Below are 26071 nucleotides of genomic sequence, written 5' to 3' on the forward strand. Positions count from 1 at the left end.
AATTATGTAGTTTTTCTTTAGTTATATTAACAATAAAAATTAATCTGCTTCATTACTAACTAAGAGTTTTTTAACTTCATTATTGATAATATTATTATTTTGTGCATCAGAAATCAAATGTTCTAATACAGTAATTGTCATAACTCACTCTGCACACTGTCAAAACTAACTAGTTCCAAACTTAATTCATAAATAAAACCTTAACTACACGGAACCTGGCCATTTTGATTACAGAATTGAACATTTCAGCCCAAATTACATTAGCATGGTGTAATTTTACTTTTAATTTGCTTTAGGAAGTACCTAAATTTTTTTTTACAATTCCTGTAAAATTAATTTTTTGGAACATGTGGTGTTTGATTTTAGCGTACTCACATATCTTTATATACATATTTACATTTACTTTTATAAATGTAAGTCTGATTCAACTAGTATTATGAAATAACATGTACATCCTGATCCCTTAGGGGAAAGGAATACCCTCTCCATGTGATGGTTTCGGTAACCACACCAAACCCTATATAAACTCCACACAAAACACACCTAGAAAGTCTCAAAGACTGAATAATTTTCTAAGAATGAAGAAATTCTGCTCTACCTATCTGATAGGTAAAAATGAGTCCAAACACAACGAATCATAAAATGCAATACAAAACCACTAACAAGACATAATAATAAATAATATACCATAACAACAACATAAAACATAACTAACGAAAAATAAACAAATCTATAACCAAACAGAAACAAAAACAATTCTGTTTAGAAACAGTTTAGTAAACCATAAAACAAAATAACAATAAAATCAAACAAACACAAAGAAGGAAAGTCCAAGCGGAACATCAAACCCCTTCAGCAAACATTTTTTTCGTCAAATATGTAATAAAACTTTTAACAATCATCTATTTGGCCTGGCTTTTCCAATTAACACTGAGATAAAAGTGTCGACCTGATAATATCAAGCTGACAAATAGTCTCCGTGCGCATTAGAAGTCATACTTCTAATGCGCACTAGAAGTCATACCTAGCACACTCATATATCACATGATAAGCATCGTCTAATAATCTGCATTGCAAGCAGATACCAGTCCTCCAGGCCAAATTTCTGTAGTCTGTCTCGAAAAACGCCATACCCTGAAAGAAATTGCATCAGATACTTGTTCGGGTGTACCCAAGAGGTGTCCTGTAAATCAACATTATGGAAAAGATAATGACTATTATGCCCACACTGTTTCATCCCATCAGGCCTGCCACAGGGTGACACCATGCTGTTCTATCTCCTTTATTTTCTCTGAAATCAATTCACCTGACTTTTTAGCAACACAACGCTGCGTACAATCAACAGTAGCAAAACACGCAATAACATGATGTAAATAACAAAAATAAAGATTATAATATTCAATCATATAAAGAAAACAGAAATGGATAAATCAGCAGTAATGAGCTCAACAAATTATATGGAACAGAAGGTGCAACAAAACACAAGTACAATATTTTCAAGAATTATTGAAAATGTAGTGGCCAAATTTCTGTTGTATTTCATATATGTGTAATAAATTGACTTCACTGATAAAGAACGAATTTCAGGTAGGTACTTACGTATTAACGCCACAGCAGCTACAGCTTTATTTAAAAATAAAGTAGTCAATTGGGTTTTGGTGGAAAATGGGCCGATATAGAGTTTAACGTAGATTCAAAACAGTCTCTTTATTAATTTTAATAAATGGTTATTTATATTTATTTATTTTATAAATATAATTTTACCAAACTTAACCTACGCTCGCTAACCTTGACTAATTAACACCGTAATTTTTTGAGTATTTATTTAATAAATTCAGTAATTATTGCAATCATTTATTATTTAAATAATCAAAACACTCCTGTTAATTAGTCAAGGTTAGCGATAAAAGCGTGCGTAGGTTAAGTGTGGTTAAATTATATTTATAAAATAAATATCCATTTATTAAAATTAATAGAGACTGTTTTGAATCTATGTTAAACTCTATATTGGCCCATTTTCCACCGAATTCAGATTGACTACTTTGTTTTTAAATAAAGCTGTAGCTGTGATTGCGTTAATACGTAAGTAGTACCTTCAGGTATATTATAACATACAATTTATATAACAAAACTGAAGATAAGAAGTTCAACATTATTACTTAACTGAGTACTGAATTTTCTCATTCTTTGAAGCCTAAAACAAGGATTGATAATTTCAAAATAAAGAATTGGAAAAATACAGATCTGTTGTACAATAATAGAGGATTTTATTTACAATTTTTGGATAACCATATTATTTTGTATCACAAAAAATAATTACACTTTAAATGGATTGGTTGGATGTCAAGTGATACAATAACTAATAAAATTCTTATTAACGAAAAAAAAATGAAATGAAAAGAAAAGAAAAAAATGAAAGCAACTTTATACGATTGCACACTTTACATGTTAAAAGCTTGTAAAAAAAAAAAAAAAACAAAAAAAAACACAAAAATGCATTACTTACAGTAAAATAACAATGTAAAATAAAGTAGTTCAGTTTTCAGCCACAATAATTTAAACAAAGATGAAAAAACAATGACAATGTTTTAATGCTACAGTGTAAGAGCAACATTTTTTGTTTACAGTTTTATTGACTATGTAAATTCATATTTTACAGTCTGAAAGTCCTCATGACATCATGTTTACTTTTACATACAACATAATATGAAATTTGTGTCACCAACCAAAATAAAAAATTTAACGATCTGCATTTATAACATCTGTATATGAATAAACCATCTGCTTTATTGATGATGCATACGAAACTGTTTCCAAACACGCAGAATCATCCTTATATGTCTGTATAATGTTATCCAAAATATTCAAAAAATTTAAATTTGGTTGTCGACAATCTTCCAATGCGTCTGGCAAGTCTTTAGATAATGAGATTAAAGCACCGAGTAAATGTTCTAAAGACGTTATTTTTTTCCCTTCTAAAGCTTCCATTATTAGTTGAACAAGAAGTGTTATGAAACCCATTTTTTGTAACTGTATTTTAAGAAATTGATCGCCTGAGAATGCAGTGGATAAAAGAAATGCTACTTTTATTTTAAGCCTGTCGCTATCAGATTGTAAAGCACGCATCAATGTATGACAAGCATCGATATCATGAAAAAAATTAATTGCTTTTTCATTTCCTCTCATTATTGTTGAAATAGCATACAACGCCTTAACTCTTACACGTTCATCTGTATCGGTATCAACAAGTTTTATTAAATCATCAAGAAATGTTAACTGGACAGCATTATGTTGAAATAATGGGTTGTTTTGAGCACATTCACCGACGAGTTGAGCAGCCCTCCATCGAATGCCATTGTGTGGTGAATATAAACAAGGCTTACACGCTTGTAATCCACCAATTTTCATAAAATCATTTGCAACATCGACTTCATCGACTAAATCTGTTAAAACTTCTAATGCATTTTCACAATCGGAGGGGTCATCTTGCTGAGTTATATTAACGGCTTGTGATATAACCTTAAGTGATTCAGTAAGTTTTTCTGCTATGTTTACACTCATACTTTCAAAAACATTCATTAAAAACTCTTTTCTTTCTTCATCCATCGGGCTGAATTCCGAATCATGAGTACCATCTTCATTTTTTGTAGTTTCTAACAGAAATTTTAACAATCCTTGCATATTTCGGGGATTTCTCCTCGGATTTGAACTACTTGGTAGTGCATCATTTGGATTGTGTTGTATTGGTAATAAAGAATTTTGAATCGGTTGAACTTGATGATTGTTACTAATAAAGTCACCCTTTTCATCTGCAGACATGATAATAACTTTTTTTCACTGGCACAAAGTAAACAATTAAATTAATTCACTAATAAACACAGACAACGAATATACATTTACACTCATTAATAATGGACATAACCTCAATTAGACTACCAAATATTGCGCAATACATTTTTTTATTTTACTATAATAATTTAACGAAAAATTATAAAATTTATATATCACTAATGAAAACGTATTGAGTTTTGTATTGTTTAACACAAGAAATATTTAAGAAATACAAAAACGGCTAAAATTATTTTATATAAATTTAATTTATTTTTACAAAATACTTCGTATTTTCATCTTAAAAACTAGAATATCTAGTTTAATTTTATTATGTAATTTTAATTTGATTAAAAACTAAAAAAAAAAAAAATTGTTTGAAAGAAATTACAACTAAAGAAGTAATCAGCTGGTATAATACTATAAGCCGTCTAGACTGTTCCATGCGCGTCGTTAATTCTTGGTTTATAAGAGGTATGTTTTGATTATAATAATTTCATTTTAAACTACAAAAAAATTATGATCAAATATTATATAAAAATTATATAAACAAGATTATATTTATGAAATAAAAATAATCCTTGTAATTTCATTTTTCAGGATTGCTATTTTCCTTATTTATAACCTGAAGATATGAGTAGTTTGCATTTAACGTAATGTTTGTTTTATTTACTTTTGTTTTAGTAATATAAATTTATACAAAGTGAGTGTAAGGAAACTAAATACAAAAATAATTCTTATTGTGTTTTAAGTCTAGTTTGTTTATAAAAAAATTAACAAAATTAATAAAAGCAAAACACCCAAAACCAAATGTCAGTTGAAAGTACATGGGCAAGGAATGGCTGTATGAATTTAGTCATCACATCATTTAGAAAATATATATTTGAGATGAGAAAATTATCTGTGAGTCTGTTGAAACTGGATGATGTTAGTTCATTGTTTGTTAATAAATAAGTATTGTAGATGGCCAAACCTTGTGTATAATTTAACCAGGATAAAAGAGAATTATCAAGCAGTATTAAATTTTTCATTTAAATAGATGTACATCCAGCTATAATGACAAATTTTGTTACTGTTGTAATTTCAATATGAGTGTGTTGTATTTTATTTTAATTAGACGATATGTTCATAGATCAGCATGATGAAGTAATATTTAGAATTTCATAAAGAATAAATTAAAATCGATTGTCATTTTTGTATTAGCTAGAAACATTCTCCCATTGAAATTCTGATCAAGGCTCATACTTTAATGTTTTGGATGTACATTATTAGTGATGTTCATCTTTAAGTAATTTTGAAAAGATATAATGGGTTGTGGTAAACTAGTGTATTTTATGTATATTTTGTTGTTCATTTAGTATGTTTTTTAAAAATGTAATATATTTTTCTGTGAAGTGACATGCAAAAGTTATCTGAAAGTTATAAATGTAAACTAAGAAAGTACATGTATTACCACATTTCTTCAACATAACCGCAATGTAGATAAACATACACAAGAAATCAAAACACATTTTACTAAATGCTGGCAATTTACTACTGGCACACGCATCTGTATTAATAACTTTAACAAACCATAAAACAGTGTTTTCGGAAAGTCGCTGTGCAGTTTGCTTTAGAATTATGCATTCTGACCTTTTGCCATGAGGTTGGTTACCCTGTGGGTTCGTTGGGTATTTGTCAGTAATAAACCAAGACTTGCATAGTTGAATGTGATTGAACGTGTTTCATATTGTCTAGTTTATCTGAATCGATAGTTACAAGAAATTTAATTTTTCTTTTGGTAGAGGAATGCATTTTTCTTGTTAAACACATATTTTGACAGGTATTCTGATTTAGTGAAACGCAAGCTTTCTAAAAATTTTCAAAATACTCCTGTTTGTCATCACAGTACATTTGTTGATCAAAGTGGAAGACCACTTAAACTAAACGAACAGTAGCTACTTGATATTTCAGATGCTATGGCTGAAAGTCCATCAAAGTTATTGCGTAAGTTAGCATACCAACAAGATATTGAACTTGCTACCTCACATAAAGCTGTAAGAAAAGAACTGAAACTTTTCTTCTATAAAGTATTATGTGTTCAAGAACTGAAATCTGCAGATCATGCCAAAATACTAAATTATTATTTATAATTTAAACGTTTTGTCTGAAATTTTGTAGGTATCCTCGACATTACATTCTGGGAGGGTTTAATAATTCATAAAATGCACAACTGGTCGACAATCCCAATGAGAACAATCTTTACATGAAGCGAAATTTGTTGGCGTGAATAGGATGCACTTTGTGGGTTCGATATTTTTTGAAAATACAGTTATAGTGATCATTATTATCCTGTTTTAACAAACTTCATTAGTCAATTAACAAAAGTGGAAATCAGTTACAGTTTGGTCCAACATAATAATGTCAGTGCACACAGCCAACCGCCGGTCAATGATCAGTGGTTTTTTTTACAAAATGTTTGGTGATTGAATCATTTCAAGGGGTTTGTTCAACCTGACTCCCCCAGATTGCTTTCTATGGGCAGTGAAATAAGCAATATATCGCAACAGACCACGCATGATTGATAAAATAAAATCGCAGTAATGGCATATGTATGAGACATTCCAGTACATCAGTTGATTAAAGTATTTGAAAACAAATTGAAACGTGTGCAGTATTGTATTAATGTTGGTGAAAGTTATTCTCAACACCTTTTATAAACTATTCTAATTATTGTAATATTTATTTCTATAAAATAATGAAATAAAAGTACAAAGTAGTAAGAAAGTTTCATCATTACACTTCCATAATTCCAGTGCACAGCAACTATCTGAACGTACTGTAAAACAAAGTTAGTATCCTTTCTTAAATTAACCATGTAACTAACTACTAATATATTTGCTTCATCATATAATTACTTAAGTGTTCAACACCTAGAACTTATAAATAGTTTAATTTAGTATAATACAAAACAGGAAAATAGACCAAAAGTGATATCTGTATAGGAGATAACAGAAAAGATGCCAAAATTATTTTATGCACATCGCATAAAATGCACTAGTCTTACTAGTGAGTACACCATTTCTAATTTCCAGCAAGAAATATATTTTGAAAATACTTGATTGCTATATAATGAATAACAGCTATATAATGAATAACATCAAAATGAAATACTACACTTGCATCACTATCCTTGTTTATGTCATGTTCCAATATATTTGATAAAACACTTTGTAACAGTTGATAAGGATATACATCCTTATATTTCACAAACCTCATTTTTTCTTCTGAAACTTGTAATTTTAAATATGGCTAAAACCATTCTATTTTGCTTCAGATAGGTGTAATATTGTTGATCGCATGGATAGAAGTCCCATTAATGATAACGATTATATTTCTGTTGCCTGTAAAATAACAATTTCTGGGTGTTTTATTAGATGACAAGTTCTTCTGGGATGATCAGATTGAATTAGTTGGCAACAAAATCATATCATTTTGTTTTACTTTGAAGCACCTTAATAAAACACTAGGGTTGTTATCATTACTAAATATCTATTATCCTTATGTATATTCCCATCTGAAGTATATTATCATCTATTAGGGCTTCCTAAAAAAAGTCAGCATGAATCATCTGGATACAAAATTGGGCTGTACATCATTGATTGGTGTTCCTATGAATCATGTGAACTGATATTTAGAAAATAATGTTAACTTATACTTTTGTTTGTATTTATAAATTAGGTAGCCCCCTAGCCAGTACCTGGACTCTCTTGGCTCAGGTCAGCCCGGGTAAATCCTGGAGCCAACTTGGGGCTTTTTAGGGTCTCCTGAGGCCAAGGGACCTACCCCCATGGCCTCAGAGCTCGCCATTCCCAATTTGCTAGGGGGATCAGTGCCCTGGACATCTGCAGAGCTTGCTTCAGTCACAATTCCCACATACCCAGAAGGCTCCCATCCCGGATTCCCAGCACTGTATGTTATTCTCATGGTTGTAAGAATAATACTGATAAATATTGATTATAGTATTAAGGCCTTATAGAAACCTGAAAAGGAAACTAAATTTTAAAAGATAATGTAATAGTAACTGTGGTAACTGAAGTACATACATCTTTGATGACAAAAAATTCATAACTTATTTCTTTGCCATGGTGGGAGAAATATAATAATGAAGTAAAAGGATTAATCTATTTTTTCTTAATGAATATCTTTAATTCACAACTTCACCCTCCTTGGGGAGGTGAAGCATATTAAGTATTATTTAACATCTTTAATATCTTAACCTTCAAGGGAGGTAGGGTCTTAGTCGATGTGTTAAAACCTTCCCTGGGATAACTTAAATATATCCTGCAAATTTGAAAGTAATCTGTTAATTGTTTCTCATGTAATGCGAGAACATACAAACAGACAAACTTAACTGCTATTCAGGAAGATGCCCATGGCTGATCTTTTTTTTCTTCTTTTTTCCTTTATAGCCTCCGGGAATTACTGTTCAGGTATTACTTCAGAGGATGAATGAGCATGATATGTATGAGTGTAAATGAAGTGTGGTCTTGTACAGTATCAGTTCAACCATTCCTGAGATGTGTGGTTAATTGAAACCCAACCGCCAAAGAACACTGGTATCCATGATCTAGTATTCAGATCTGTATAAAAGTAAGTGTCTACTAGGACTTGAACGCTGAAATTCTTGACTTCCAAATCAGCTGATTTGGGAAGACGCGTTCACTGCTAAACCAACCCGGCGGATTCGTTTACTTTAATCCAGTTTTATTTTACGTACTTGAAATCGTTTTATACTTAATATTAATTTGTTTACTCAACCAGTTTTTCAGCTACTGCCGTGTATGTGTTTGTGTGTGTTTATAGATTAGCAACTGCAGTCACTGCTAACGGCTTTCCATGCCTGACCGTAGCTGCAGGCGTAGTGCAAATGTACCGTTAAACATGTAATCTTCAACAGACTCAGGTTGACCATTCCTGAGATGTGTATTTAATTGAAACCCTATCACTAAAGAACATCGGTATCCACAGTCTTACATTTAAATACATATAAAAGCAACTGCCTTTATAAGGACTCAAACCTTAGAACTCACGACATCAAAAATCAGCTGATTTTGCGATGTCAAGTCTTACTACTAGACTAATCCTGCCTTTATTAGGACTTGAATGCTGGAACTCTCAACTTCCAAATCAGCTGATTTGGGAAGATGCATTTACCACTAGACCAACCTGGTGGGTCTGCCCACGGCCAATCTGTAGTCAGCTGTCATTGCAGTTAGTCAGTTAGTTGCTAGATGGTGCCACTAAAAGGAGAAAATAAATAAATAGTAGATATTTTTTTTCTTCTTAAATATATGCATTGTACTGTATTATCATTAAAATAATAAAGTGATACTGTAATAGTAGAATAAAGTACAGTAATTTACTGTGTAACTTAACAAGAACTTAACCTGTATTTCTGCATTAAAATAATACATTAAACATCATTAAAATAATACAATGACACAGTAATAATAAAATAGTAAAATAAAGTACAGTATTTTTTGAGTACAGTTATTTACATATATTATTTACTGTATAACTAGAACCTAACCTGTATTTCTACCTTAAATGTGAGTCTCAATTTATGTGATTTCATTGTACGTGGAAATTTTCCGGAACGTAACAAACGTGTAAATTGAAGGTGCACTGTATAATAAATTTATATAAATAAATAAATATATATAAAAATTTATATAATAAATAAATCTAAAAGAATAAATATAATCGAAGCAAACTTAATCTACGCTCGCGTTGTTCGCTAGTCAAGGTTAGCGAGCTAAGCAAGCATAGATTAAGTTTGGTTAGATTATATTTATAATTATATTTTATTTTTATAATGTTAGATTATAATTTTTTTAATTTATTTATTGTCTCCTTTCAGTGGCGCCATCTAACAACTAACTGACTAATACAGATCGGCTGCCCGGCGTCTTCTTGAAAAGTATCCAACTTTATATATGTAGATTTCCGAATAACCATGATTTGTTAGATCAAGAGTGTTCCTGATGCTTGCAAAAGTTAGCCTTTGACCTACTAACAAATGCCCAATTTGAATTTGGAAAATTGAAAGATTGTTTGCAGAGATATTATAAGAGCACCCCATTGCACCTTCCAAAACAGTGCTTCCGAGGCACCCTGTTTGTTACCAGTTGATGGTGGTGATCAGTCTAGCTTCCCATGAGTTGCTCATATACCTCTCAGTACTCTAGCCTCACATGCAGTCTCCATGGGAAGCTCATTATTATTAAACAGAATTTTTTTAATTTTATTTAATATTATTTTAACATAAATTTAATTCTATAATTTTTGTAATATTATTCATTAGATTGATTCAAATCTTTCAGTTCAAACCCTGCTCACACAGTGATAGAGACTCACAGTTAAATAATGCAGTTCATTAAAGTTTTTACTTCAACCAGTAAATCTCCATTACTATATATACTAATATACTTCTATATATACTTTTTATATATATATAAAAAATAATTTTTTTTTTTTTGTATGAGATGAAATACATCCAAAAACCCCAGTTATGCTGAGAAACATGATTAAAAATTTACTTACAATTGATTGAGTAGTTTTTTGTTTATGCTGAACATACAAGAACTTTATTCCTCTATATATAATAGTATAAATATTCCCTTATTCTTTAAAACTAACAATATTTATGTCTGCTAAACCAGATAACGGAACTCTTCTGGCTTGTAATTTAATTTGTACTTATTTTTTGCGTTAAATATCTTTGTATATTTATGTTAATACTATTTTGTGTATTTAAATTTTAAATAATTAATATGGCCTTTAATCACAACTATGTTTAGTTTTATGATTATGTATTTTGTGATATCCTGATTAACATTTTGCTAGGGTTTGCTTAGATCTATCCACTTAAATGCTGGGGCATCATTTTGTTTGTATCCATGGAGCAGACTATCTACTCATTCCTTATTTAATTTCAGGAATGCCCAATCTCTGTAGCAGAGTGGGAGGGTCTTGGCCTTTCATCTGGAGGTCCTGGATTCGAATCCCGGTCAGACATGGCATTTTTCATATGCTACAAAAATTCCATTTCCATATCTGACGTATAATCTTCAATGTGGCGATTTCATCAAGAAAAAAATATGTATTACATATTGTTATATATGGATTAGAATAAAAAAAATTATTTTGTAAACAAATTAGAAGTAATTTTATGTAAAGAATTTCTTTTTTATTGTTCACTTGAATAAATATTTTCAGTCTTAGATTTTTTCAAAAGCCTGTTATTGCTTTAAAACGTATTGAAAGAAAGTGTTATGTCTTTCATTTGTCTGAAAACACATGATTTTAAGTGACGTGTAAAAAAAAGTGTGATTCAACATGTAGGAGACTGCTACTATTGATGTTTTTACAAGAAACGATCAGATGAATTTCATTATTAATTGAACGATGTTATTTTTTGCAATTTTTACCGGTGAAAAATGTCTAAAATATATTTTCCATTGTTCAGATTTTTGTGAAAGTAAATTTATTTAAATCTGTAGGATAAATAAATGGAAAAGCTATTATAGTGAATTTGTTAAAGGAATGAGGATGAATTTTGATATTGATATTAATGTATTTATTATAGATCATCTTGTATGTATTTTTATGACTGTCTTTATATTATTTTTTTAAATTTGAATCGAAATGTTATTTTTTTCTCTTTACTTATAGAATGGGGCAGACAGGTAGTTTAGATAAAAAAATAACAGATGATGTTGAAATATTTAGTGAAGAAGTATTCAGACAGGCAAGATTATTGTCTGAGATAGCTACGCTAAGTTATGAAGACTTCTTAGACTATCTTAGAAAGTTAAACGGGCTGTAAGTATTATGATTAATGCAATTTACTAATTTTTAAATTATTTAAAGATACATAAAGTAGCAGTGATGGCAAAAGTTTGAATACTAAATGATGTAATCAATATGTTATAGGAAATTATTGTTTTATCTTATCAGTTGTTTCCTTTGTTTCATATATTTGTCCATTCTTTCTGTTCTGGTTCACTGTTTTAGCTTTGACATTCTTCTTTTACCCTGTAGACTATCGTCTGTTTTGTATATTTTAATTTGTATCTTTCTTTACTACTTTATATTTCCTTTAAGAATAAAATTCACGTAAAATGATGAGTAAATCATTTAGTGACCTTTGGGTAAGCTATATAGTCTATGGCTTTCATCCGGAATGTTCTGTATTTAAATGCTAACATGGCAGGTTTGGCATTTCCCATTTTTACAATATTCTTCTCTCGTCATAAATGAAAGGAGCAGGGTTGGTAACATGGATATGAAGTTACTAAAAAAAAGTAATAAATAAATAATCATATGGCTGTTTCATAAGGTGTAGCTTTGTCCTGTTTTTTTTTTTTTTAACTTCTCTCTTCAATTGTTAAAATTTCTTCATTTTGTACCGTATGGTATATAATTTCCTTCACAGATGTTCAAACCATTAACTATTTTTTTCTTTCAGCCAATTACTACAAGTAAATTAAAAGCAATCAGTCGACAGTACACAGTTGTTATATGAGGATTAATTCACCATTGGCTATGTTTACCAGCAATTGAACAATTTTGCACTTAAGGACATCAGTTGTTTAGTTTGTATTTTCAAAATTAATTCATTGATGTTGTACAGTCAGGATTAACTGAAAACAAGTCATGAGACATTTAAGTGATAGCCCTATTCTGAAAGCACGTTAGCAGCCCAAATCGGTAATAGTGAATCCAATAACCTAAGCTCATTTTTGAATGAAAATTATCTATTAACTCAGTATTACTATTATTATTATAGTATTATTTATTATTATATAAATCAATAAATATTCTTTTTCCAGTAACCGTAAACTCAGCCTCATGTGAGTTATATAATTTTAAATATTTTTTTAAAAAAGAAGGTCCCTAACACCTTTATTTTACTTTCATCTAGATAGCGCTATAGCAGAGCTATAACTCTAGAAGGGAAAGTATTATAATAGGTCCAGTTTTGGCATACACGGTTTTCACTGGATCTTGACAGTTTGATATTTAAGGGACCTAAAAAATTGGATGGATTTTTTCTGGATGTTAATCATCTTATGTATGTATATAAGGTGTTGGCTTCTAAATCACCTTAAATCTGTAGAACTACTTTACCGATTTTGACCAAACTTGGTCAGATTACTTCTATATAATGGGGGGGGGGGGGGCATTGATGCCATTAAATTTTTAACCTAAAAGGTCAAGGGGGTGAGGCTGTAGAGCAAGGTCACCACATCAGTATCTCAAAATTTTGTTTAAATAACATCGTATTTTTCTTAGGCAGATTTATTAACGATTAAAAAATAACAATATTTGTAAAAAAAGGTTTTTGCAAAACTGCACCTCCACCCCAAAAAATGCTGTTTTAGTCATCTTCTATGTTGTGACATCACAGGTAAACAGTAGAATTAAATAAATGAATAATATTTAAACTGTTAAAATGTAACTCGATCTGGCTGGGTCTAGAACTTGATCACCCGGTCGACTCTGTACCTGGTGCATTAAACCTTGTGGTTACAGCAGTCTGGTGCTGCCCGTACAAGCAAAATTTTTTCTATGCAAGTTGTGAAATTACATTAGTTTAGTTAGTGCCGACTGACACTGCTAGTACCGCCACACCTGTGCGACTCAAATATGGTATGTGTGCTCACTTTAGTTATTGAATTAAGTAAACGAAAAAATATGTTTAAATAAAATGATAAATATTTTAAATTAAGTTGTATGTGTAGGCCATTCATCAGATACAACCCACAGTTGTAGGACTCTACCAGAATGCAGCTTTAGCTGTGTGATGGGAAAGCCTACAACTGTGTTGTCAGCATTTTTTAAAATAGTCTAGAAGATTTAGAGAAAATTTTTAATGTTTAATGTCGACATTAAGACACAAATACATAGTGAATAACTTATTTAGACATACTGCTTATCTTATTATATTGAAGCCCTCTTATACTTTTATACTTGCACTTTAACCAGAGTCCTTACCATGTGACAAGTAGTTCACAATATACCCCCCCCCCCCCCAACACATGGAGCATAACATAGTATATACTGAAGTCAACTACTCAACTGGTTTTATCTTTGACCAATGCTGTGTCATCACAGTATAGTTGGTAATTTCTGTCTGTGTAATTATATTTTTCAATAATCTTTTATTTAAACACTATATTTCTTTCAATAATTTTGAATTATATTAAAAAAAAATTAGAACTATGTTAAAACTTCTATGTGAAAACAATTGAACAAAAAATCTGCTTATTACAAAGGTGATTTAATAATTTATGATGGAGCTATAGGTCACTGGATTGTCTTCTATCATACAATAAAAGCAGTTGAGTTGTATGATAGCTTTAAATAATTTTTTAGTGTAAACTAACTTAGAACCATTATTAAAATTCTGTATCCCCAACATATGAACATTGTTTTTAATAAACCCCATATTCATATTGTGTGGCGTTTTTGCTGCTGCTGTCTCTACATCTTTGGTTTTGAACAGGTTTCTGTCCACTGAAAATTATATTTTTCATTAAGTGAATAGTTTTAGAAAGTCATTTTTTCTCACCGACAACAGTGTAATGTTATCAAAAACAGGGGATCCATCAAGTTTCACATTCATTGATCTAAACTTCATTTTAGGAATACAGTTTACCGAGAGATTATTCGATAGCGTAAACAATCTAATGATTGAATAATAAATTTTATAGGTACAGGCAAAGCCTGGCAAGCTTATTTTATTATAAAACTGATGAAAATTAATTGACAGTGCGGTAGAAATTTGTATTTTCCCTAAATATTCAACTTGCATAGTAATACAAGAAATTAAAAATTATCACTATAGTAAAATAACTTTATCCATTTAACTTAAAAGTTTTTAAAATACCATACTTTAATTTATGACAATAAGTTGCTTAACAGAAGTCAGCTGCTGAATATTAATAATTAAATGGTCCAAATGTAGATAATTTGGTCTATTCAAAGTGTAAAACTATATCACAGATTCTGATATTTACAAAGCTTGACTTCGTACACTTGATTCACACATCTTACAAAAATCAAACACTTGATTTTTGTATTTCAACCTCATCTTATAATATTTTCCTTCCAATAACATTATTTTTTTTATTCTCAAGAAAGATTTTGAATCTGAAAACAAAATAAAGTAAATGACTAATTTATATAAGCGACAGTATATATTTTAATATATATAAGTGATGATATTTTACTTTATTAGTCATTTAAAACATTATATTACTGTATTGTAAAAATGTTAATATTATTTATTTTAATATTTTTTCTTCTTGTTTTAGATCACAGCATTGTATGGATTCTGAAGGTAAACAGTTAATATTTGTTATAAAAAGTGGTACAGATACTTCAGTATTTTGGCGATCAAGAATTCGTATTGCTTGTGTTAAGATAAATCCGATTACAGCAGAAATTGATAGTTACAGACTTATGAATCTTAATGAATTTTTAAGGGTAAATTTTGTACATTTTATTTAATTATGTATATAATATTTTTACCAAGTAAACTACAGTCTGTTCAAAAAGTGATGCAACCTTATGGGAAAATGATTAAGTGTCAATAGCTGTTGAGAATGACCTCCATTATCCGATTCACATAATTGAATATGACGTTGCATGCTCTTAAACATATGTTGTAATGTTTGTTGAGGAATTACAGTGACACATCGTTCAGTTTTGCTCTGAAATTTGGTAATGGTGTGTGAGGATGAGTTTAGTAAACAGCAGCTTTAAGGTATCTCCACAAAAAAAGTCAGTAGGGGGTAAATCAGAAGACTGAGAGGGCCACTACCCCTTCAAAATCTTTTGTCCATGAAAACACTGTTCCAAGAAAGTTGTAGTGATGGCTGTGTCAGCTGTAGCGTTTTCCTGCTGAAACTGTGTGCAATCTAGCTGGTCTGCAGGTGTAGCATTTACAAACTGTTGCGCTATCTGTATGTAGTGCTCAAGTCTGGGGTTTGAACTAAAGTTGAGTTCACTAAAGGAACTAGGACTAAATTTCATTGTTGCGATCAACATCTTTGGTGATATGTTGTGTTTAATTACCTCGAATTACAAGACATTCACAAAATTGGCTCATAATAAGTAGAACTAGGCGAAGGGTTCACGCTTCCACAAGCTCAGTTAGCTAGTTTAGAGGGATATGATGTAGGACATTCAAGATGTCTGGGTGAGGCCTACAGCGAAGGCAGAAGCTGAGTTAATAAATCATCGATGCAAATGTCTACCGAGGTATTTACATTGGTAGCATCCCAGTGAGGCCAGGCTTATTACTATGAGATGTAAAATGTCAGAGGGAGATGGATAACTCCCGTTAAATCCCAACAGGGGTAGGAACAAGGAGCAGGAATGGGGTGATGTGGCGACTGGAATGTCACTAGGCGGGTGTCTTCTCCTAGGGAGTCTGAAATTACTGGGTATCAACGGGCTGAGACCCTAACAAAACAGGAAGGGTGTCTTCCCCTAAGGGGTTGAGATGTATGTAGTGCTCACTGTTCACTGTGCCATAAAAGAATGTAAAGAAGATTTACCTACGTGACATTACATACCAAACACCCACTTTTTGTCCATACGGAGGATACTTGTGCAGCTAATGTGGAATTTCTGTACACCAAAAGCATGAATTCTTTGCATTCACATATCCATCAAGAGGAAACCAAGCCTCATCAAACAAAAACCAATCGTAGAATTCATCCCTATCTGGCATTACAGATGACATGAATCACTGACAGAAAGCTGCATGTTTTCCAGTGTCTGCAGGTAACAACTGGAATTCTGTACGGATGCATCTTTAAACACTTGCGCGATGCCTTGTAGGCACTACGAACAGAGACCAGACCAGGTAGATAGGCATCACACAAATTTCTTGGACTAACAAAATATGAAAAGCTTGCAAGTCGATAAATTTTTCTGGTGTTAGCACTTTTGGTTGATCACTTTTGGCTCCATCTGCCACATTCCCTGTCTCTTGGAACTTGTCGAACAGCCACTTGATGGAGGATTTGTATGGTGCATCCATACCATACTTCTCTGTGAAGTTATTTCGGGTCTGGGCATATCTGGTACATCTAATGTATTGGGAGGCAATGAATATTCTCTACTGCATTGTGCAATCCACTTTTCCTCAATTTTTCTCAATTAAACCAGCAACAAAAAAAAATGAATCATTTTTCCGTAAGGTTGCGTCACTTTTTGAACGCTGTATTTTAACAGTGTCAAGACATAATTTCCAAGTTAAACTTTTCTTGCAGAAAATTTTTCTAGCACTTCTTTCAGAATCAGTAGAAGACATCATTTTTAGATAAATATTTTATTTTAATAAAGTAAAAATAACTTTAAAATCTAACTTATCATATCTATCTGTTAATAACATCTGTTAATAGTTAGTCAGAGGTATCAGAATGAATCTGATTTTCATTTATTAGAATATTTTTGAAGCACGCAAGTGTATTTACGTTGATTTAATTTTATTAAAACTGTTAAATTTAGATTAATTGTTATTATATCATTAAAAATAATTCTTATATTTGAATTTTTTTTATTTTTAGGTATTCAGAGCACTTAATAATCAGTATCAAACGGCACAACAAATATCAAAATGCCAAGAAGCGGTAGAAGAAACAGGTTTATTACCTGAATTGTCGACATCAGAACAGACTGAAGATAATCGCATTCAAGAACCATCGACTTCGACCACAGAAACCACAGCTGTATCATCTCCAGCTATACTGTTAAATAAGATGACTGCATCTGTGTTATTACAAGAAGTGGATAAAGTTACAAGTGCAGCTTCTTCATCCACAAGTAAAAAAAATAATGGTGACAGTCAAGATCAATTTGTTGAATGTTGTATATGTCTTGATAGAACACCTAATGTTATGCTTCCGTGTGCACATTCGTATTGTAAACCTTGTATCGAAAAATGGTAAGTTGTTTATTTTTATTAAAATATGTAGAAATTGAATATATTTGTTTTATTATATAGGAAATCTTTGTGTAAAATTGTTGCATTTGTATTCTGTATTCTTCCATTCCAAATTCAAATACAATGAATTTTTTCTTACTAAGCTACTCTTATTTTCATATCCACTTAAAAATCATGTATAAAAAAAATGTTACATTTATTATTAATAGTTTAATTTTATTTTTCTTACATGTCTTTTCATTATTATAGTCCTATTTTATTTTACATTACTTTTTAACTACCTCAGGTATAAAAAGTACATGTTATAATTATACAGCAACAACAGTTTGATGACCAATAAACAATTATTGACAGATGAAAATTAATTTTGTAATGTGTAAAGATGCCATTGTGACTGGGATGCAAACCTAGAATCTGGATGAAATTCACTGATAACATCACTCCACCACAGGGTGGCATTGTCATTGATAACACTAATCAACACAAAATTTGTATGACATCATACAGATATTTGTTGTTACCTACTTCAAGCTTAAAATCTTACACAAGTATAGACAAGCGGGGTCTAGCTTCACTTATCTATACTGTGTGTTGTGTTTCATAGAGTTATTAGTGTTTGGCTATATTTTCATCAATTCTTTGTAATACAAACACTTGTGGATGTTCAAATCATCCACACAAGTTTTGTTATGTCTAGTAAATATATGCCTAAATTTCAAAGAAAGGCTATTTCTGAATTGATTAAAACAGCTTATAGATTTTATTTTGATTGTATACTCTGAGATCAAGATAAAATCTGGGTGCTTCATGTTATTTTCATATCTTGCTCGGTAACTCTAACTGAATGGTTGAAGGGGAAACGATGAGCCATGCCATTTGCTGTACCGATGGTTTGGTGTGAATCGAAGGACCACTTCACCGACTACTACATTTGTCATACAAAACTTTTGTATGACAAATGTATTAGGACTTTCATTCAAAGATAAAAAGTTCATAAAGTATGCAGATGTATCCACAGCTTTAAGGTCCGTTTGCTTTTTATAACCTAAAAACATGAGTGCTGCAATCGAAAATACCGGAAAATGCAAGGTGCATGCTGTCATAAGATTTCTTTGGGCATAAAATGTTTTTGCAGCAGACATCCATCATCAGTTTTGTATTGTGTGTATCCCAAATGTTATAAGTGATGGTATAGTGCGGCAATGGGTCTGATTTTTAAAAAATGGAAGGACGCCTTCTGTTGTGACTGATGATCTTGTCTATAAAATTGATGAAAAGGTGTGTAAAATCAAAGATTCACCGTTCCTGAACTTTATGAACAGTTCCCACAAAATATCTCATACGATTTTTTATAAAATTGTTAATGATAAATTAGACTACTGAAAGTTCTGTGCTCGGTAGGTTCCAAAAATTCTCACAGAGATCCATTGAACCAAACAAGTGTACTCTGCCTTAGATTTTCACGCTATGGTGCAGATGGAGAAAGTGTTTTGAAGAGAATTGTGACTGGGGATGAAACATGAAATCCTATGTGAACATTGAAATGAAACAAGTCGATGGCCTGGGGCCGTACCAGTTCTGTATGCAAGCCAAAGAAAGCCTGTCAAACTTTGTCAACGAGGAAGGCTATGGCTACGGTTTTTTGATGTATCAAGGGAGTTCTAGTAGATTTTATGGAATGTGGTATGATAATTACTTCAGCAGTCTACTGTGAAACTTTGAAGAAACTTAAGTGAACAAACATCATGACAGTGATGACACCATTTTTTTTTTGTATGACTTCCTCACAGAGATAGAAAAATTCAAGAACTTCTGATCCAGAAGTTCTTGAATTTGAAATGTCATTTTTTATCATCCCCTTACAGCCTGGATTTGGCAATGAGTGATTTTCATCTCTTCACTCACATGAAGAAATGGCTTGCGTCGCAGCATTTTGATGATGACGACAAACTTCAAAATGCCATGAAAGGTTGGCTAGGTGCTTAGGCGGCTGAATTTTATGAAGGCATTTGTAAATTAGTGAAACGCTGTGACAAATGCTTGAATTTAAATGGCAACTATATTGAAAAATAGTTAAAAGCTGTACGTAATAAAATAACTTTATTTATGCAGGTTTTTTTATTTATAGCCAATTAAAGGTTACTTTTCGAACTGTCCTCATACATTTATTTGCTTATACTCAACAGTATGACTTTTTTTTGTTTAATGTTATATAAAGATATAATATATAAATATTATTGCCTATGATAAATTTGAATGTATTGGAAAAAAGGATCTCAAGCCTTATGATCAAGTTTTCTCATGCTGAGAAAACTTGATCGATTTTTATTATTAAGGAACCACTAAAAGAGATGTGTTAATTAATTTTTTAAAAATCTTTGAGCTTGAAAACCAATAATAGTGTTTGTAGGCTTCAGTTGGAAAAAAGAAAGCGATCTATTATGCTTAGCTCTTTCTTTGTATTTGTAAATAAATAAAACTATTCTATTATGATACGTAAAAATACATTATATAAATCACATCGATATAAAATAAATTATAAGTTTAAAAACAAATTAAGATAAAAAACAGTATGTTACAAGTCCATATTAATTATTTAAATACAAACATTAAATAATGTTAATGTAAATACATTAAATATAAAAAATTACTCCAAAATAATTCACAATTCAGATTATTAAAAATTATATTGAGCACATATTTATATGCATATTGATGAACTGGATGCAGATAAAGCAAGTTTTTTTGTTTTGTTTTTAATTGGTATTTAAAAATTCAGGAACAGAATAATATTATCCCCATAAAAGAAAGTCTTTTAATTGTATTCTAATTAAATTGGTAAGATTTTTTAATGGCTCAGGAATCTATTTAAAAATTGTAATGCAAACATAATAATATAGTAAGGCTCTTTGTTGTAAGTCAAAGTATTCTGTTGAGTTATACAAAAATAGTTCTGTTGTGGGTTTTGTTTAAGGTGATATTGTAATTTTTCAAGAATATGCCATAACCATTCTTTTTATCAAAGATTGCACATTCATAAATATAAAGACAAGGATAAGTTAACATATTTAATTTTTGAAATATAGGCCTTGCCGATTTGTTCTTGGGGATGCCGGATGATCTTACAGCCTGTTTTTATATCTTAAAAACTTCTTCTAATTCGTTGAGAGAGCTCCAAGAGATGATATTATGTTTTACATTTTTATTTATAGCTGCATCAACAATTAAAAGTCATTAGTGACTCATAAATAACTGTATGAATGTACTGGTTAATATATACTCTTGAATAGACTCAGGCAACCATTCCTGAGATGAGATGTGTGATTAATTGAAACCCAACCACCAAAGAATACCAGTATTCACTATGTAATATTCAAATTCAAATAAAAGCAACTGTATTAGGATTTGAACCTTAGAACTCTCGACTTTAAAATCAACTGATTTACTACAAGTTTACTACTTGATCAACCTGGTGTGGGTTATATTTTATATGAGAATACATATGTAGCATAATAAATATTTAATAATTATGACAAACTTAGGGTTTTCTTGAGGTGCTGTATTCTATATTGAAAATAATTATAGCACTAGTGAGAAATGCGAAATTTCAAAATTTAAAGTAAAATAAAAATGTGTAAGTTCGATGTGTATGGTTTGATGCAGCTCTCCAAGATTCCCTATCTAGTGCTAGTCGTTTCATTTGAGTATGTAAGTTCACTATTAGATGAAATAGTACTCAATTTTTATCTTTATGTGATCAAAGGTATCTTCTTTGTAGGAAATTTGTTTTAAAATTGAAAAAGTATATTTTTAGGAGAAATGTTAAGGGCATGGCATGGATCAGAGAAATTTTATAATTAATTGAATTTAAGTAGCAAAAATCACAAACAAACAGGTTACTCTAGATTGAATAGCAGCAGATTTGAATTTTAAAACTAATTATATTAAATTTAAGAACTAGTCAATTATGTAAACTTATACTCAGATCAATGCTCTGTTACAAATCAAAAAATATTCAAAAGGACAGTTACAACAGTCCATTTAAAGAGATAAAGTGAATTTCATTCCAAACTGCTTTAAATCGAAATCAAACTAAAATAATTTGCCTACTATTCTGAAATAAAGTTTGGTAACTATTCAGAATAGCTACAGGAAAAATAGATTCACAATTTGCTTGAAACAAGTTTGTTAGTGGTTTACATAACAATTTGATAGCATTCAGAGGTTTTGAATGGATTTAGACTCCTTTATATTTCCGCCCTTAGTCAGTCATTTGAAGTTTTTTGCTTATAACCACCTCCATCTTTCCGATTAATATTTAATAATTCCTCCAAATATTTTTCTATCTCATGTTTATATTTTCTCTTTAGTACTGTTTCATTCAATTCATCTTTTATCACTGTATTCTCTACCTACTTTCCTTCTGTCTGTAATTTAGCTTGTTGTTTATTCTTTCCTGTTCTACACCTTTAGTTTCTTTACTAGTTCCATTTACAATGATTAATCAAATATAAACTGGATTTTTGTTTTCACGGCTAGGGTATAAACATGAATGGGCTGGCCCAGAGGAGTATTTAAAGGATGGATGCTCCACCACCTTGACATTCATTTTTTTCTGATAAAGAGCAAGAGATTCCATTGTTACTCTCACAATATATTATCATGCAGTTTCTCACAAATGAGGTTATCAAACTCTTAAAGATTTTGACTGGTCTGGGTGCACAGTTTGTGTATATGATGACATTGTCACAAGCCCAAGTCTTCAATCGGTTCAGCAAATTTAAAGGAGGACTTGAAACTGTAGAAACCGAAGTCACAATAAGAAAAAAGTGTGGCTCATGATATTAGATCTTTCTGTTATCTCAGTAAAAACAATCTGCAACTCACAGTTAATGAAATTGCTTCAGAAGTGGGTTCCAGCCATGGATGTACCCATTCCATATTACTTCTGGTTCCTAAAGTCTATGGTGGGTTCCAATACTTCTGACCCAAAATCAGAAGCGGGCTTGAAAGAAGGAATCTTGCCAAAGGTTTCTGAATCGATTCCGACGGCCTGAGAGTAAATAATTTTTTGCATCAATTAATCACATGTAACAAGATATTTGTTCAACTCTACACTTTCAAGTTAAAATTGGTGAGTGTGGAGCGACATGGAAGTGAGTACTGCATGCTACTGCCATCTCTTGGACAAAGTGAAAGGCACCATCAGCCGGTTGGAGATGTGATTCTTCTTCACAATAATGGCAGGCTTCAGGAAGATGTTAACACTTGGATATAAATAAAAACGTTTTCTAGGAAATACCCTGATCAACCCATTTTTATCTCTTATGATTCCTTTTTATTTGGGTTATTGAAGGAGGCACTGAGAGGACAATGAAGTAGAGAAAGGAATTAATGTGGATTTGGCTTGTGACATGCCCTCAAACTTTTTATAAAGAAGGGATCCACAAGCTGCCCGCACAAAAATATGCATACCTTCAGGGAGACTATATAGAAATGTAATAAATATGCTTTCTGTTTTTATTCTGTATTAATAAATGCTAAAAACAAAAGTCTGATTTATATTTGACCCACTAACAACATAATTTCATCCTTTATTATTTTCTTGTATTATTTTTTTCCTCCTGATACTGATTTTTGTTTCTTTAGTAATAACATCCTCTATTTTTTCCATGTTTCTCTTTTTCTACTTATGGCCATCTTTACTGTTCCGTACCGTGGTTGTATTTCCTTCTCTTTTCATTTCCCATTTAAAAAATCAAAAACCTTAACTGCATTATTCTAAATTAATCTGTTTGCTTTGGCGACATTGAAAAAATTTTCAATTTACTTTTAGTTTAAAATTCATTAGAAAATTGTACAAAAAATAAATTTTATATAATTTTATTTAAAAAATGTCAATTCAACCGGATTAAAAAAAATTCAAATAATTATATTCTGAATGGATTTAATTTTATTTATCTCAATTCAAAGTGTGTTAATCTCGTAGTATTTACAATTTTGTAATTTTAGAGAGAATGTTGTTGTTTAATGGTATTATCAATATCTTTTGAAACAAATATAGAATATGAAAATCATATTTAGGGTACAATTTATAAGTTTTAAAAAATAATAATGCTTGTTTGTTTTAGGAATGTTAATCATAAGACATGTCCAGTATGTAGAGAAGAAGTTAAAAGTAGTGATGATGCATGGGTAGTTATATCAGAAGCACCGAATTCGTTAGAAGTAAATGAAGAATTATGTTCAACGTTAATGAATATTTTAAATAAGCATAACGATGATACTAGTACAAGTAGTAGTGGTGATTATGTCGGACAGACGAGTGTAACAAGAAATGCTACAAGTAATACTGGTAGCACTAACGTAATAGGGGATGATGATTATGACGACGATGATGATGATGATGATGATGATTTTGAAGAATATGATGATTATCATCATGATATTGATTAGTTAATTGTTTTCATTGTTATTTCCTTTTATTATATTTTTGTATAAATTTATGGTAAACATTTTTCTTTCGTTGAGGTAAAAACGTTAAAATTAGTAGATTATCGATCTGTTTATAAATGCTAAGTGGTTTCAGAAAGTATAGATATGTGGATGAGAAAAGCATTTTAAAAGTATTTATTTTTGGATCAATTTAGAATGTATGTTTTTTTCAATGTAGTCGCTATGTATCTCTTGATTTCAGGATCATAAAAATTTTCCTCCTGCTTTATTTATCATGTTTAAACATTGTCATTTATAATTTGCCTTGAAAGTTGGTTCGGCCACATTTTGTTTTTTAGAGTTTAGTAAAAAATGAGAGTCACTGGTTTCAGGTCAAAACTTCTCACCTGAAGGTTTAAAACAGTTTTTCTGTTTTTAGGCAAATAGTGGTTTTCATAGTTTGGCGGTAGGTGTGTTTCAGAGCAATATTGTTTGCGATAATAATTGGCATTTATGGTCTCAAGACAAAAAAATCAATAGAGACCTTTTCCTGTCCGAGAAGATGTTTACCATTATTTTTTGTTATATTATATTTGTGTTATTTTTTTTTGTATTACTGTTAATTTGTGTGTTTTAAAATTGTTTCTCTGCAGATAGCAAATATGTATTATAATGAAGATTTATTAAAAAAAATAAAAAATAAAATACAGAGATTTAAAAAATGTAAAACATTATAAGCATTGTTATTTTACTAATTATTAAAATATAGCATTAATTTTGAATATACATTTGCTCAAAAGACTTGCATTATCAAGGGGTCGACTAATTTTAAATATATTATAAATTTAAGATCATGCTAACAATATAATTATCAAAGTATATTCACAGAACTTATATAATACAACAATGTAAATGTAAAACATACAAAAACAAATTATGATAAGTAATAATTGAATAAGAAAAATTACAAAAAACAAGTTTAGTAACAAGCAGGATTAATTAGGGAAATTTTTAATAAAAATTTGTATATTAATATAATAGATCATTTTGACTTCAATTTTGAAACCGTCATGATATATATACATTTAATTGTTTTTTAAACACAGCAGAGGAGATAGAAGCCAGAATATAAGATTGAAATGAATTATATTTATTTATTTGATTTCTGTTGTTGCGTAACATCCTTAGATCCAACAGAAAGGTAGGCAACATGACTAAGTATATATATAAAATTTAAATATAATATATAAAATAAAATAAACATAAACAAGAGAATCTAAAAAGAATATTTAAAAATACAATCATTTTATTAGTTATAAATGGTGAAACACCTAGTGCTATATCAGTAGGTTGCAAGATCACCACCAGTCATAGCAAAAATCATCGAACCCAGTAAAACTTTGAATTTGTAATTCATTAAAAACATATTCAAATTTTATATTAATATTAAGATCAACGATCATAATTACTGTTGACAGTAAAAAAAATTAATTTGTTGTTTTAGCTTTTCTCCTAAACAATTTCAAAGGATGTTTTTTGAAATTATCAATAGAATAAATTTTTCTTAATACTTTGACGAAGCTTATTATAATATTTTATAACTGCATACATAACTGAGTTTTCATAAATATTTATGTGCAGTGGAAACAAAAATTCATCTTTAAGGCAGATAAATTTTGGTTTCAACATGATGATGTATTATTAATTTCTTAATTTCAATTCTTTTTAAACCTTTATTTAGCACAGTTTGTCACCCATTACTAAAGTGTGTGACTCAGTTTCATTATTGTTAAATAAAAAAAT

The 26071-nt window shown here is 30.4% G+C and overlaps 2 protein-coding genes across 2 annotated transcripts; one reads left to right on the forward strand and one right to left on the reverse strand.

Moving 5' to 3' along the window:
- Positions 1-2567: 2567 nt before the first annotated feature.
- LOC142332081 (hsp70-binding protein 1) lies at positions 2568-3927 on the reverse strand. Its single transcript, XM_075378280.1, has one exon. It carries the CDS (start codon positions 3817-3819, stop codon positions 2740-2742), a length of 1080 nt encoding a protein of 359 aa, XP_075234395.1. The 5' UTR covers positions 3820-3927; the 3' UTR covers positions 2568-2739.
- Positions 3928-4238: 311 nt separating this feature from the next.
- On the forward strand, positions 4239-26071 carry LOC142332363 (RING finger protein 141-like). The gene is made up of 5 exons (XM_075378770.1): positions 4239-4302; positions 11545-11694; positions 15192-15363; positions 17457-17833; positions 23965-26071. Exons 2-5 carry the CDS (start codon positions 11546-11548, stop codon positions 24287-24289), a joined length of 1023 nt encoding a protein of 340 aa, XP_075234885.1. The 5' UTR covers positions 4239-4302; position 11545; the 3' UTR covers positions 24290-26071.

This window comes from Lycorma delicatula, chromosome 11, assembly GCF_047948215.1.
Source record: "Lycorma delicatula isolate Av1 chromosome 11, ASM4794821v1, whole genome shotgun sequence".
NCBI classification, from domain to species: domain Eukaryota; kingdom Metazoa; phylum Arthropoda; class Insecta; order Hemiptera; family Fulgoridae; genus Lycorma; species Lycorma delicatula.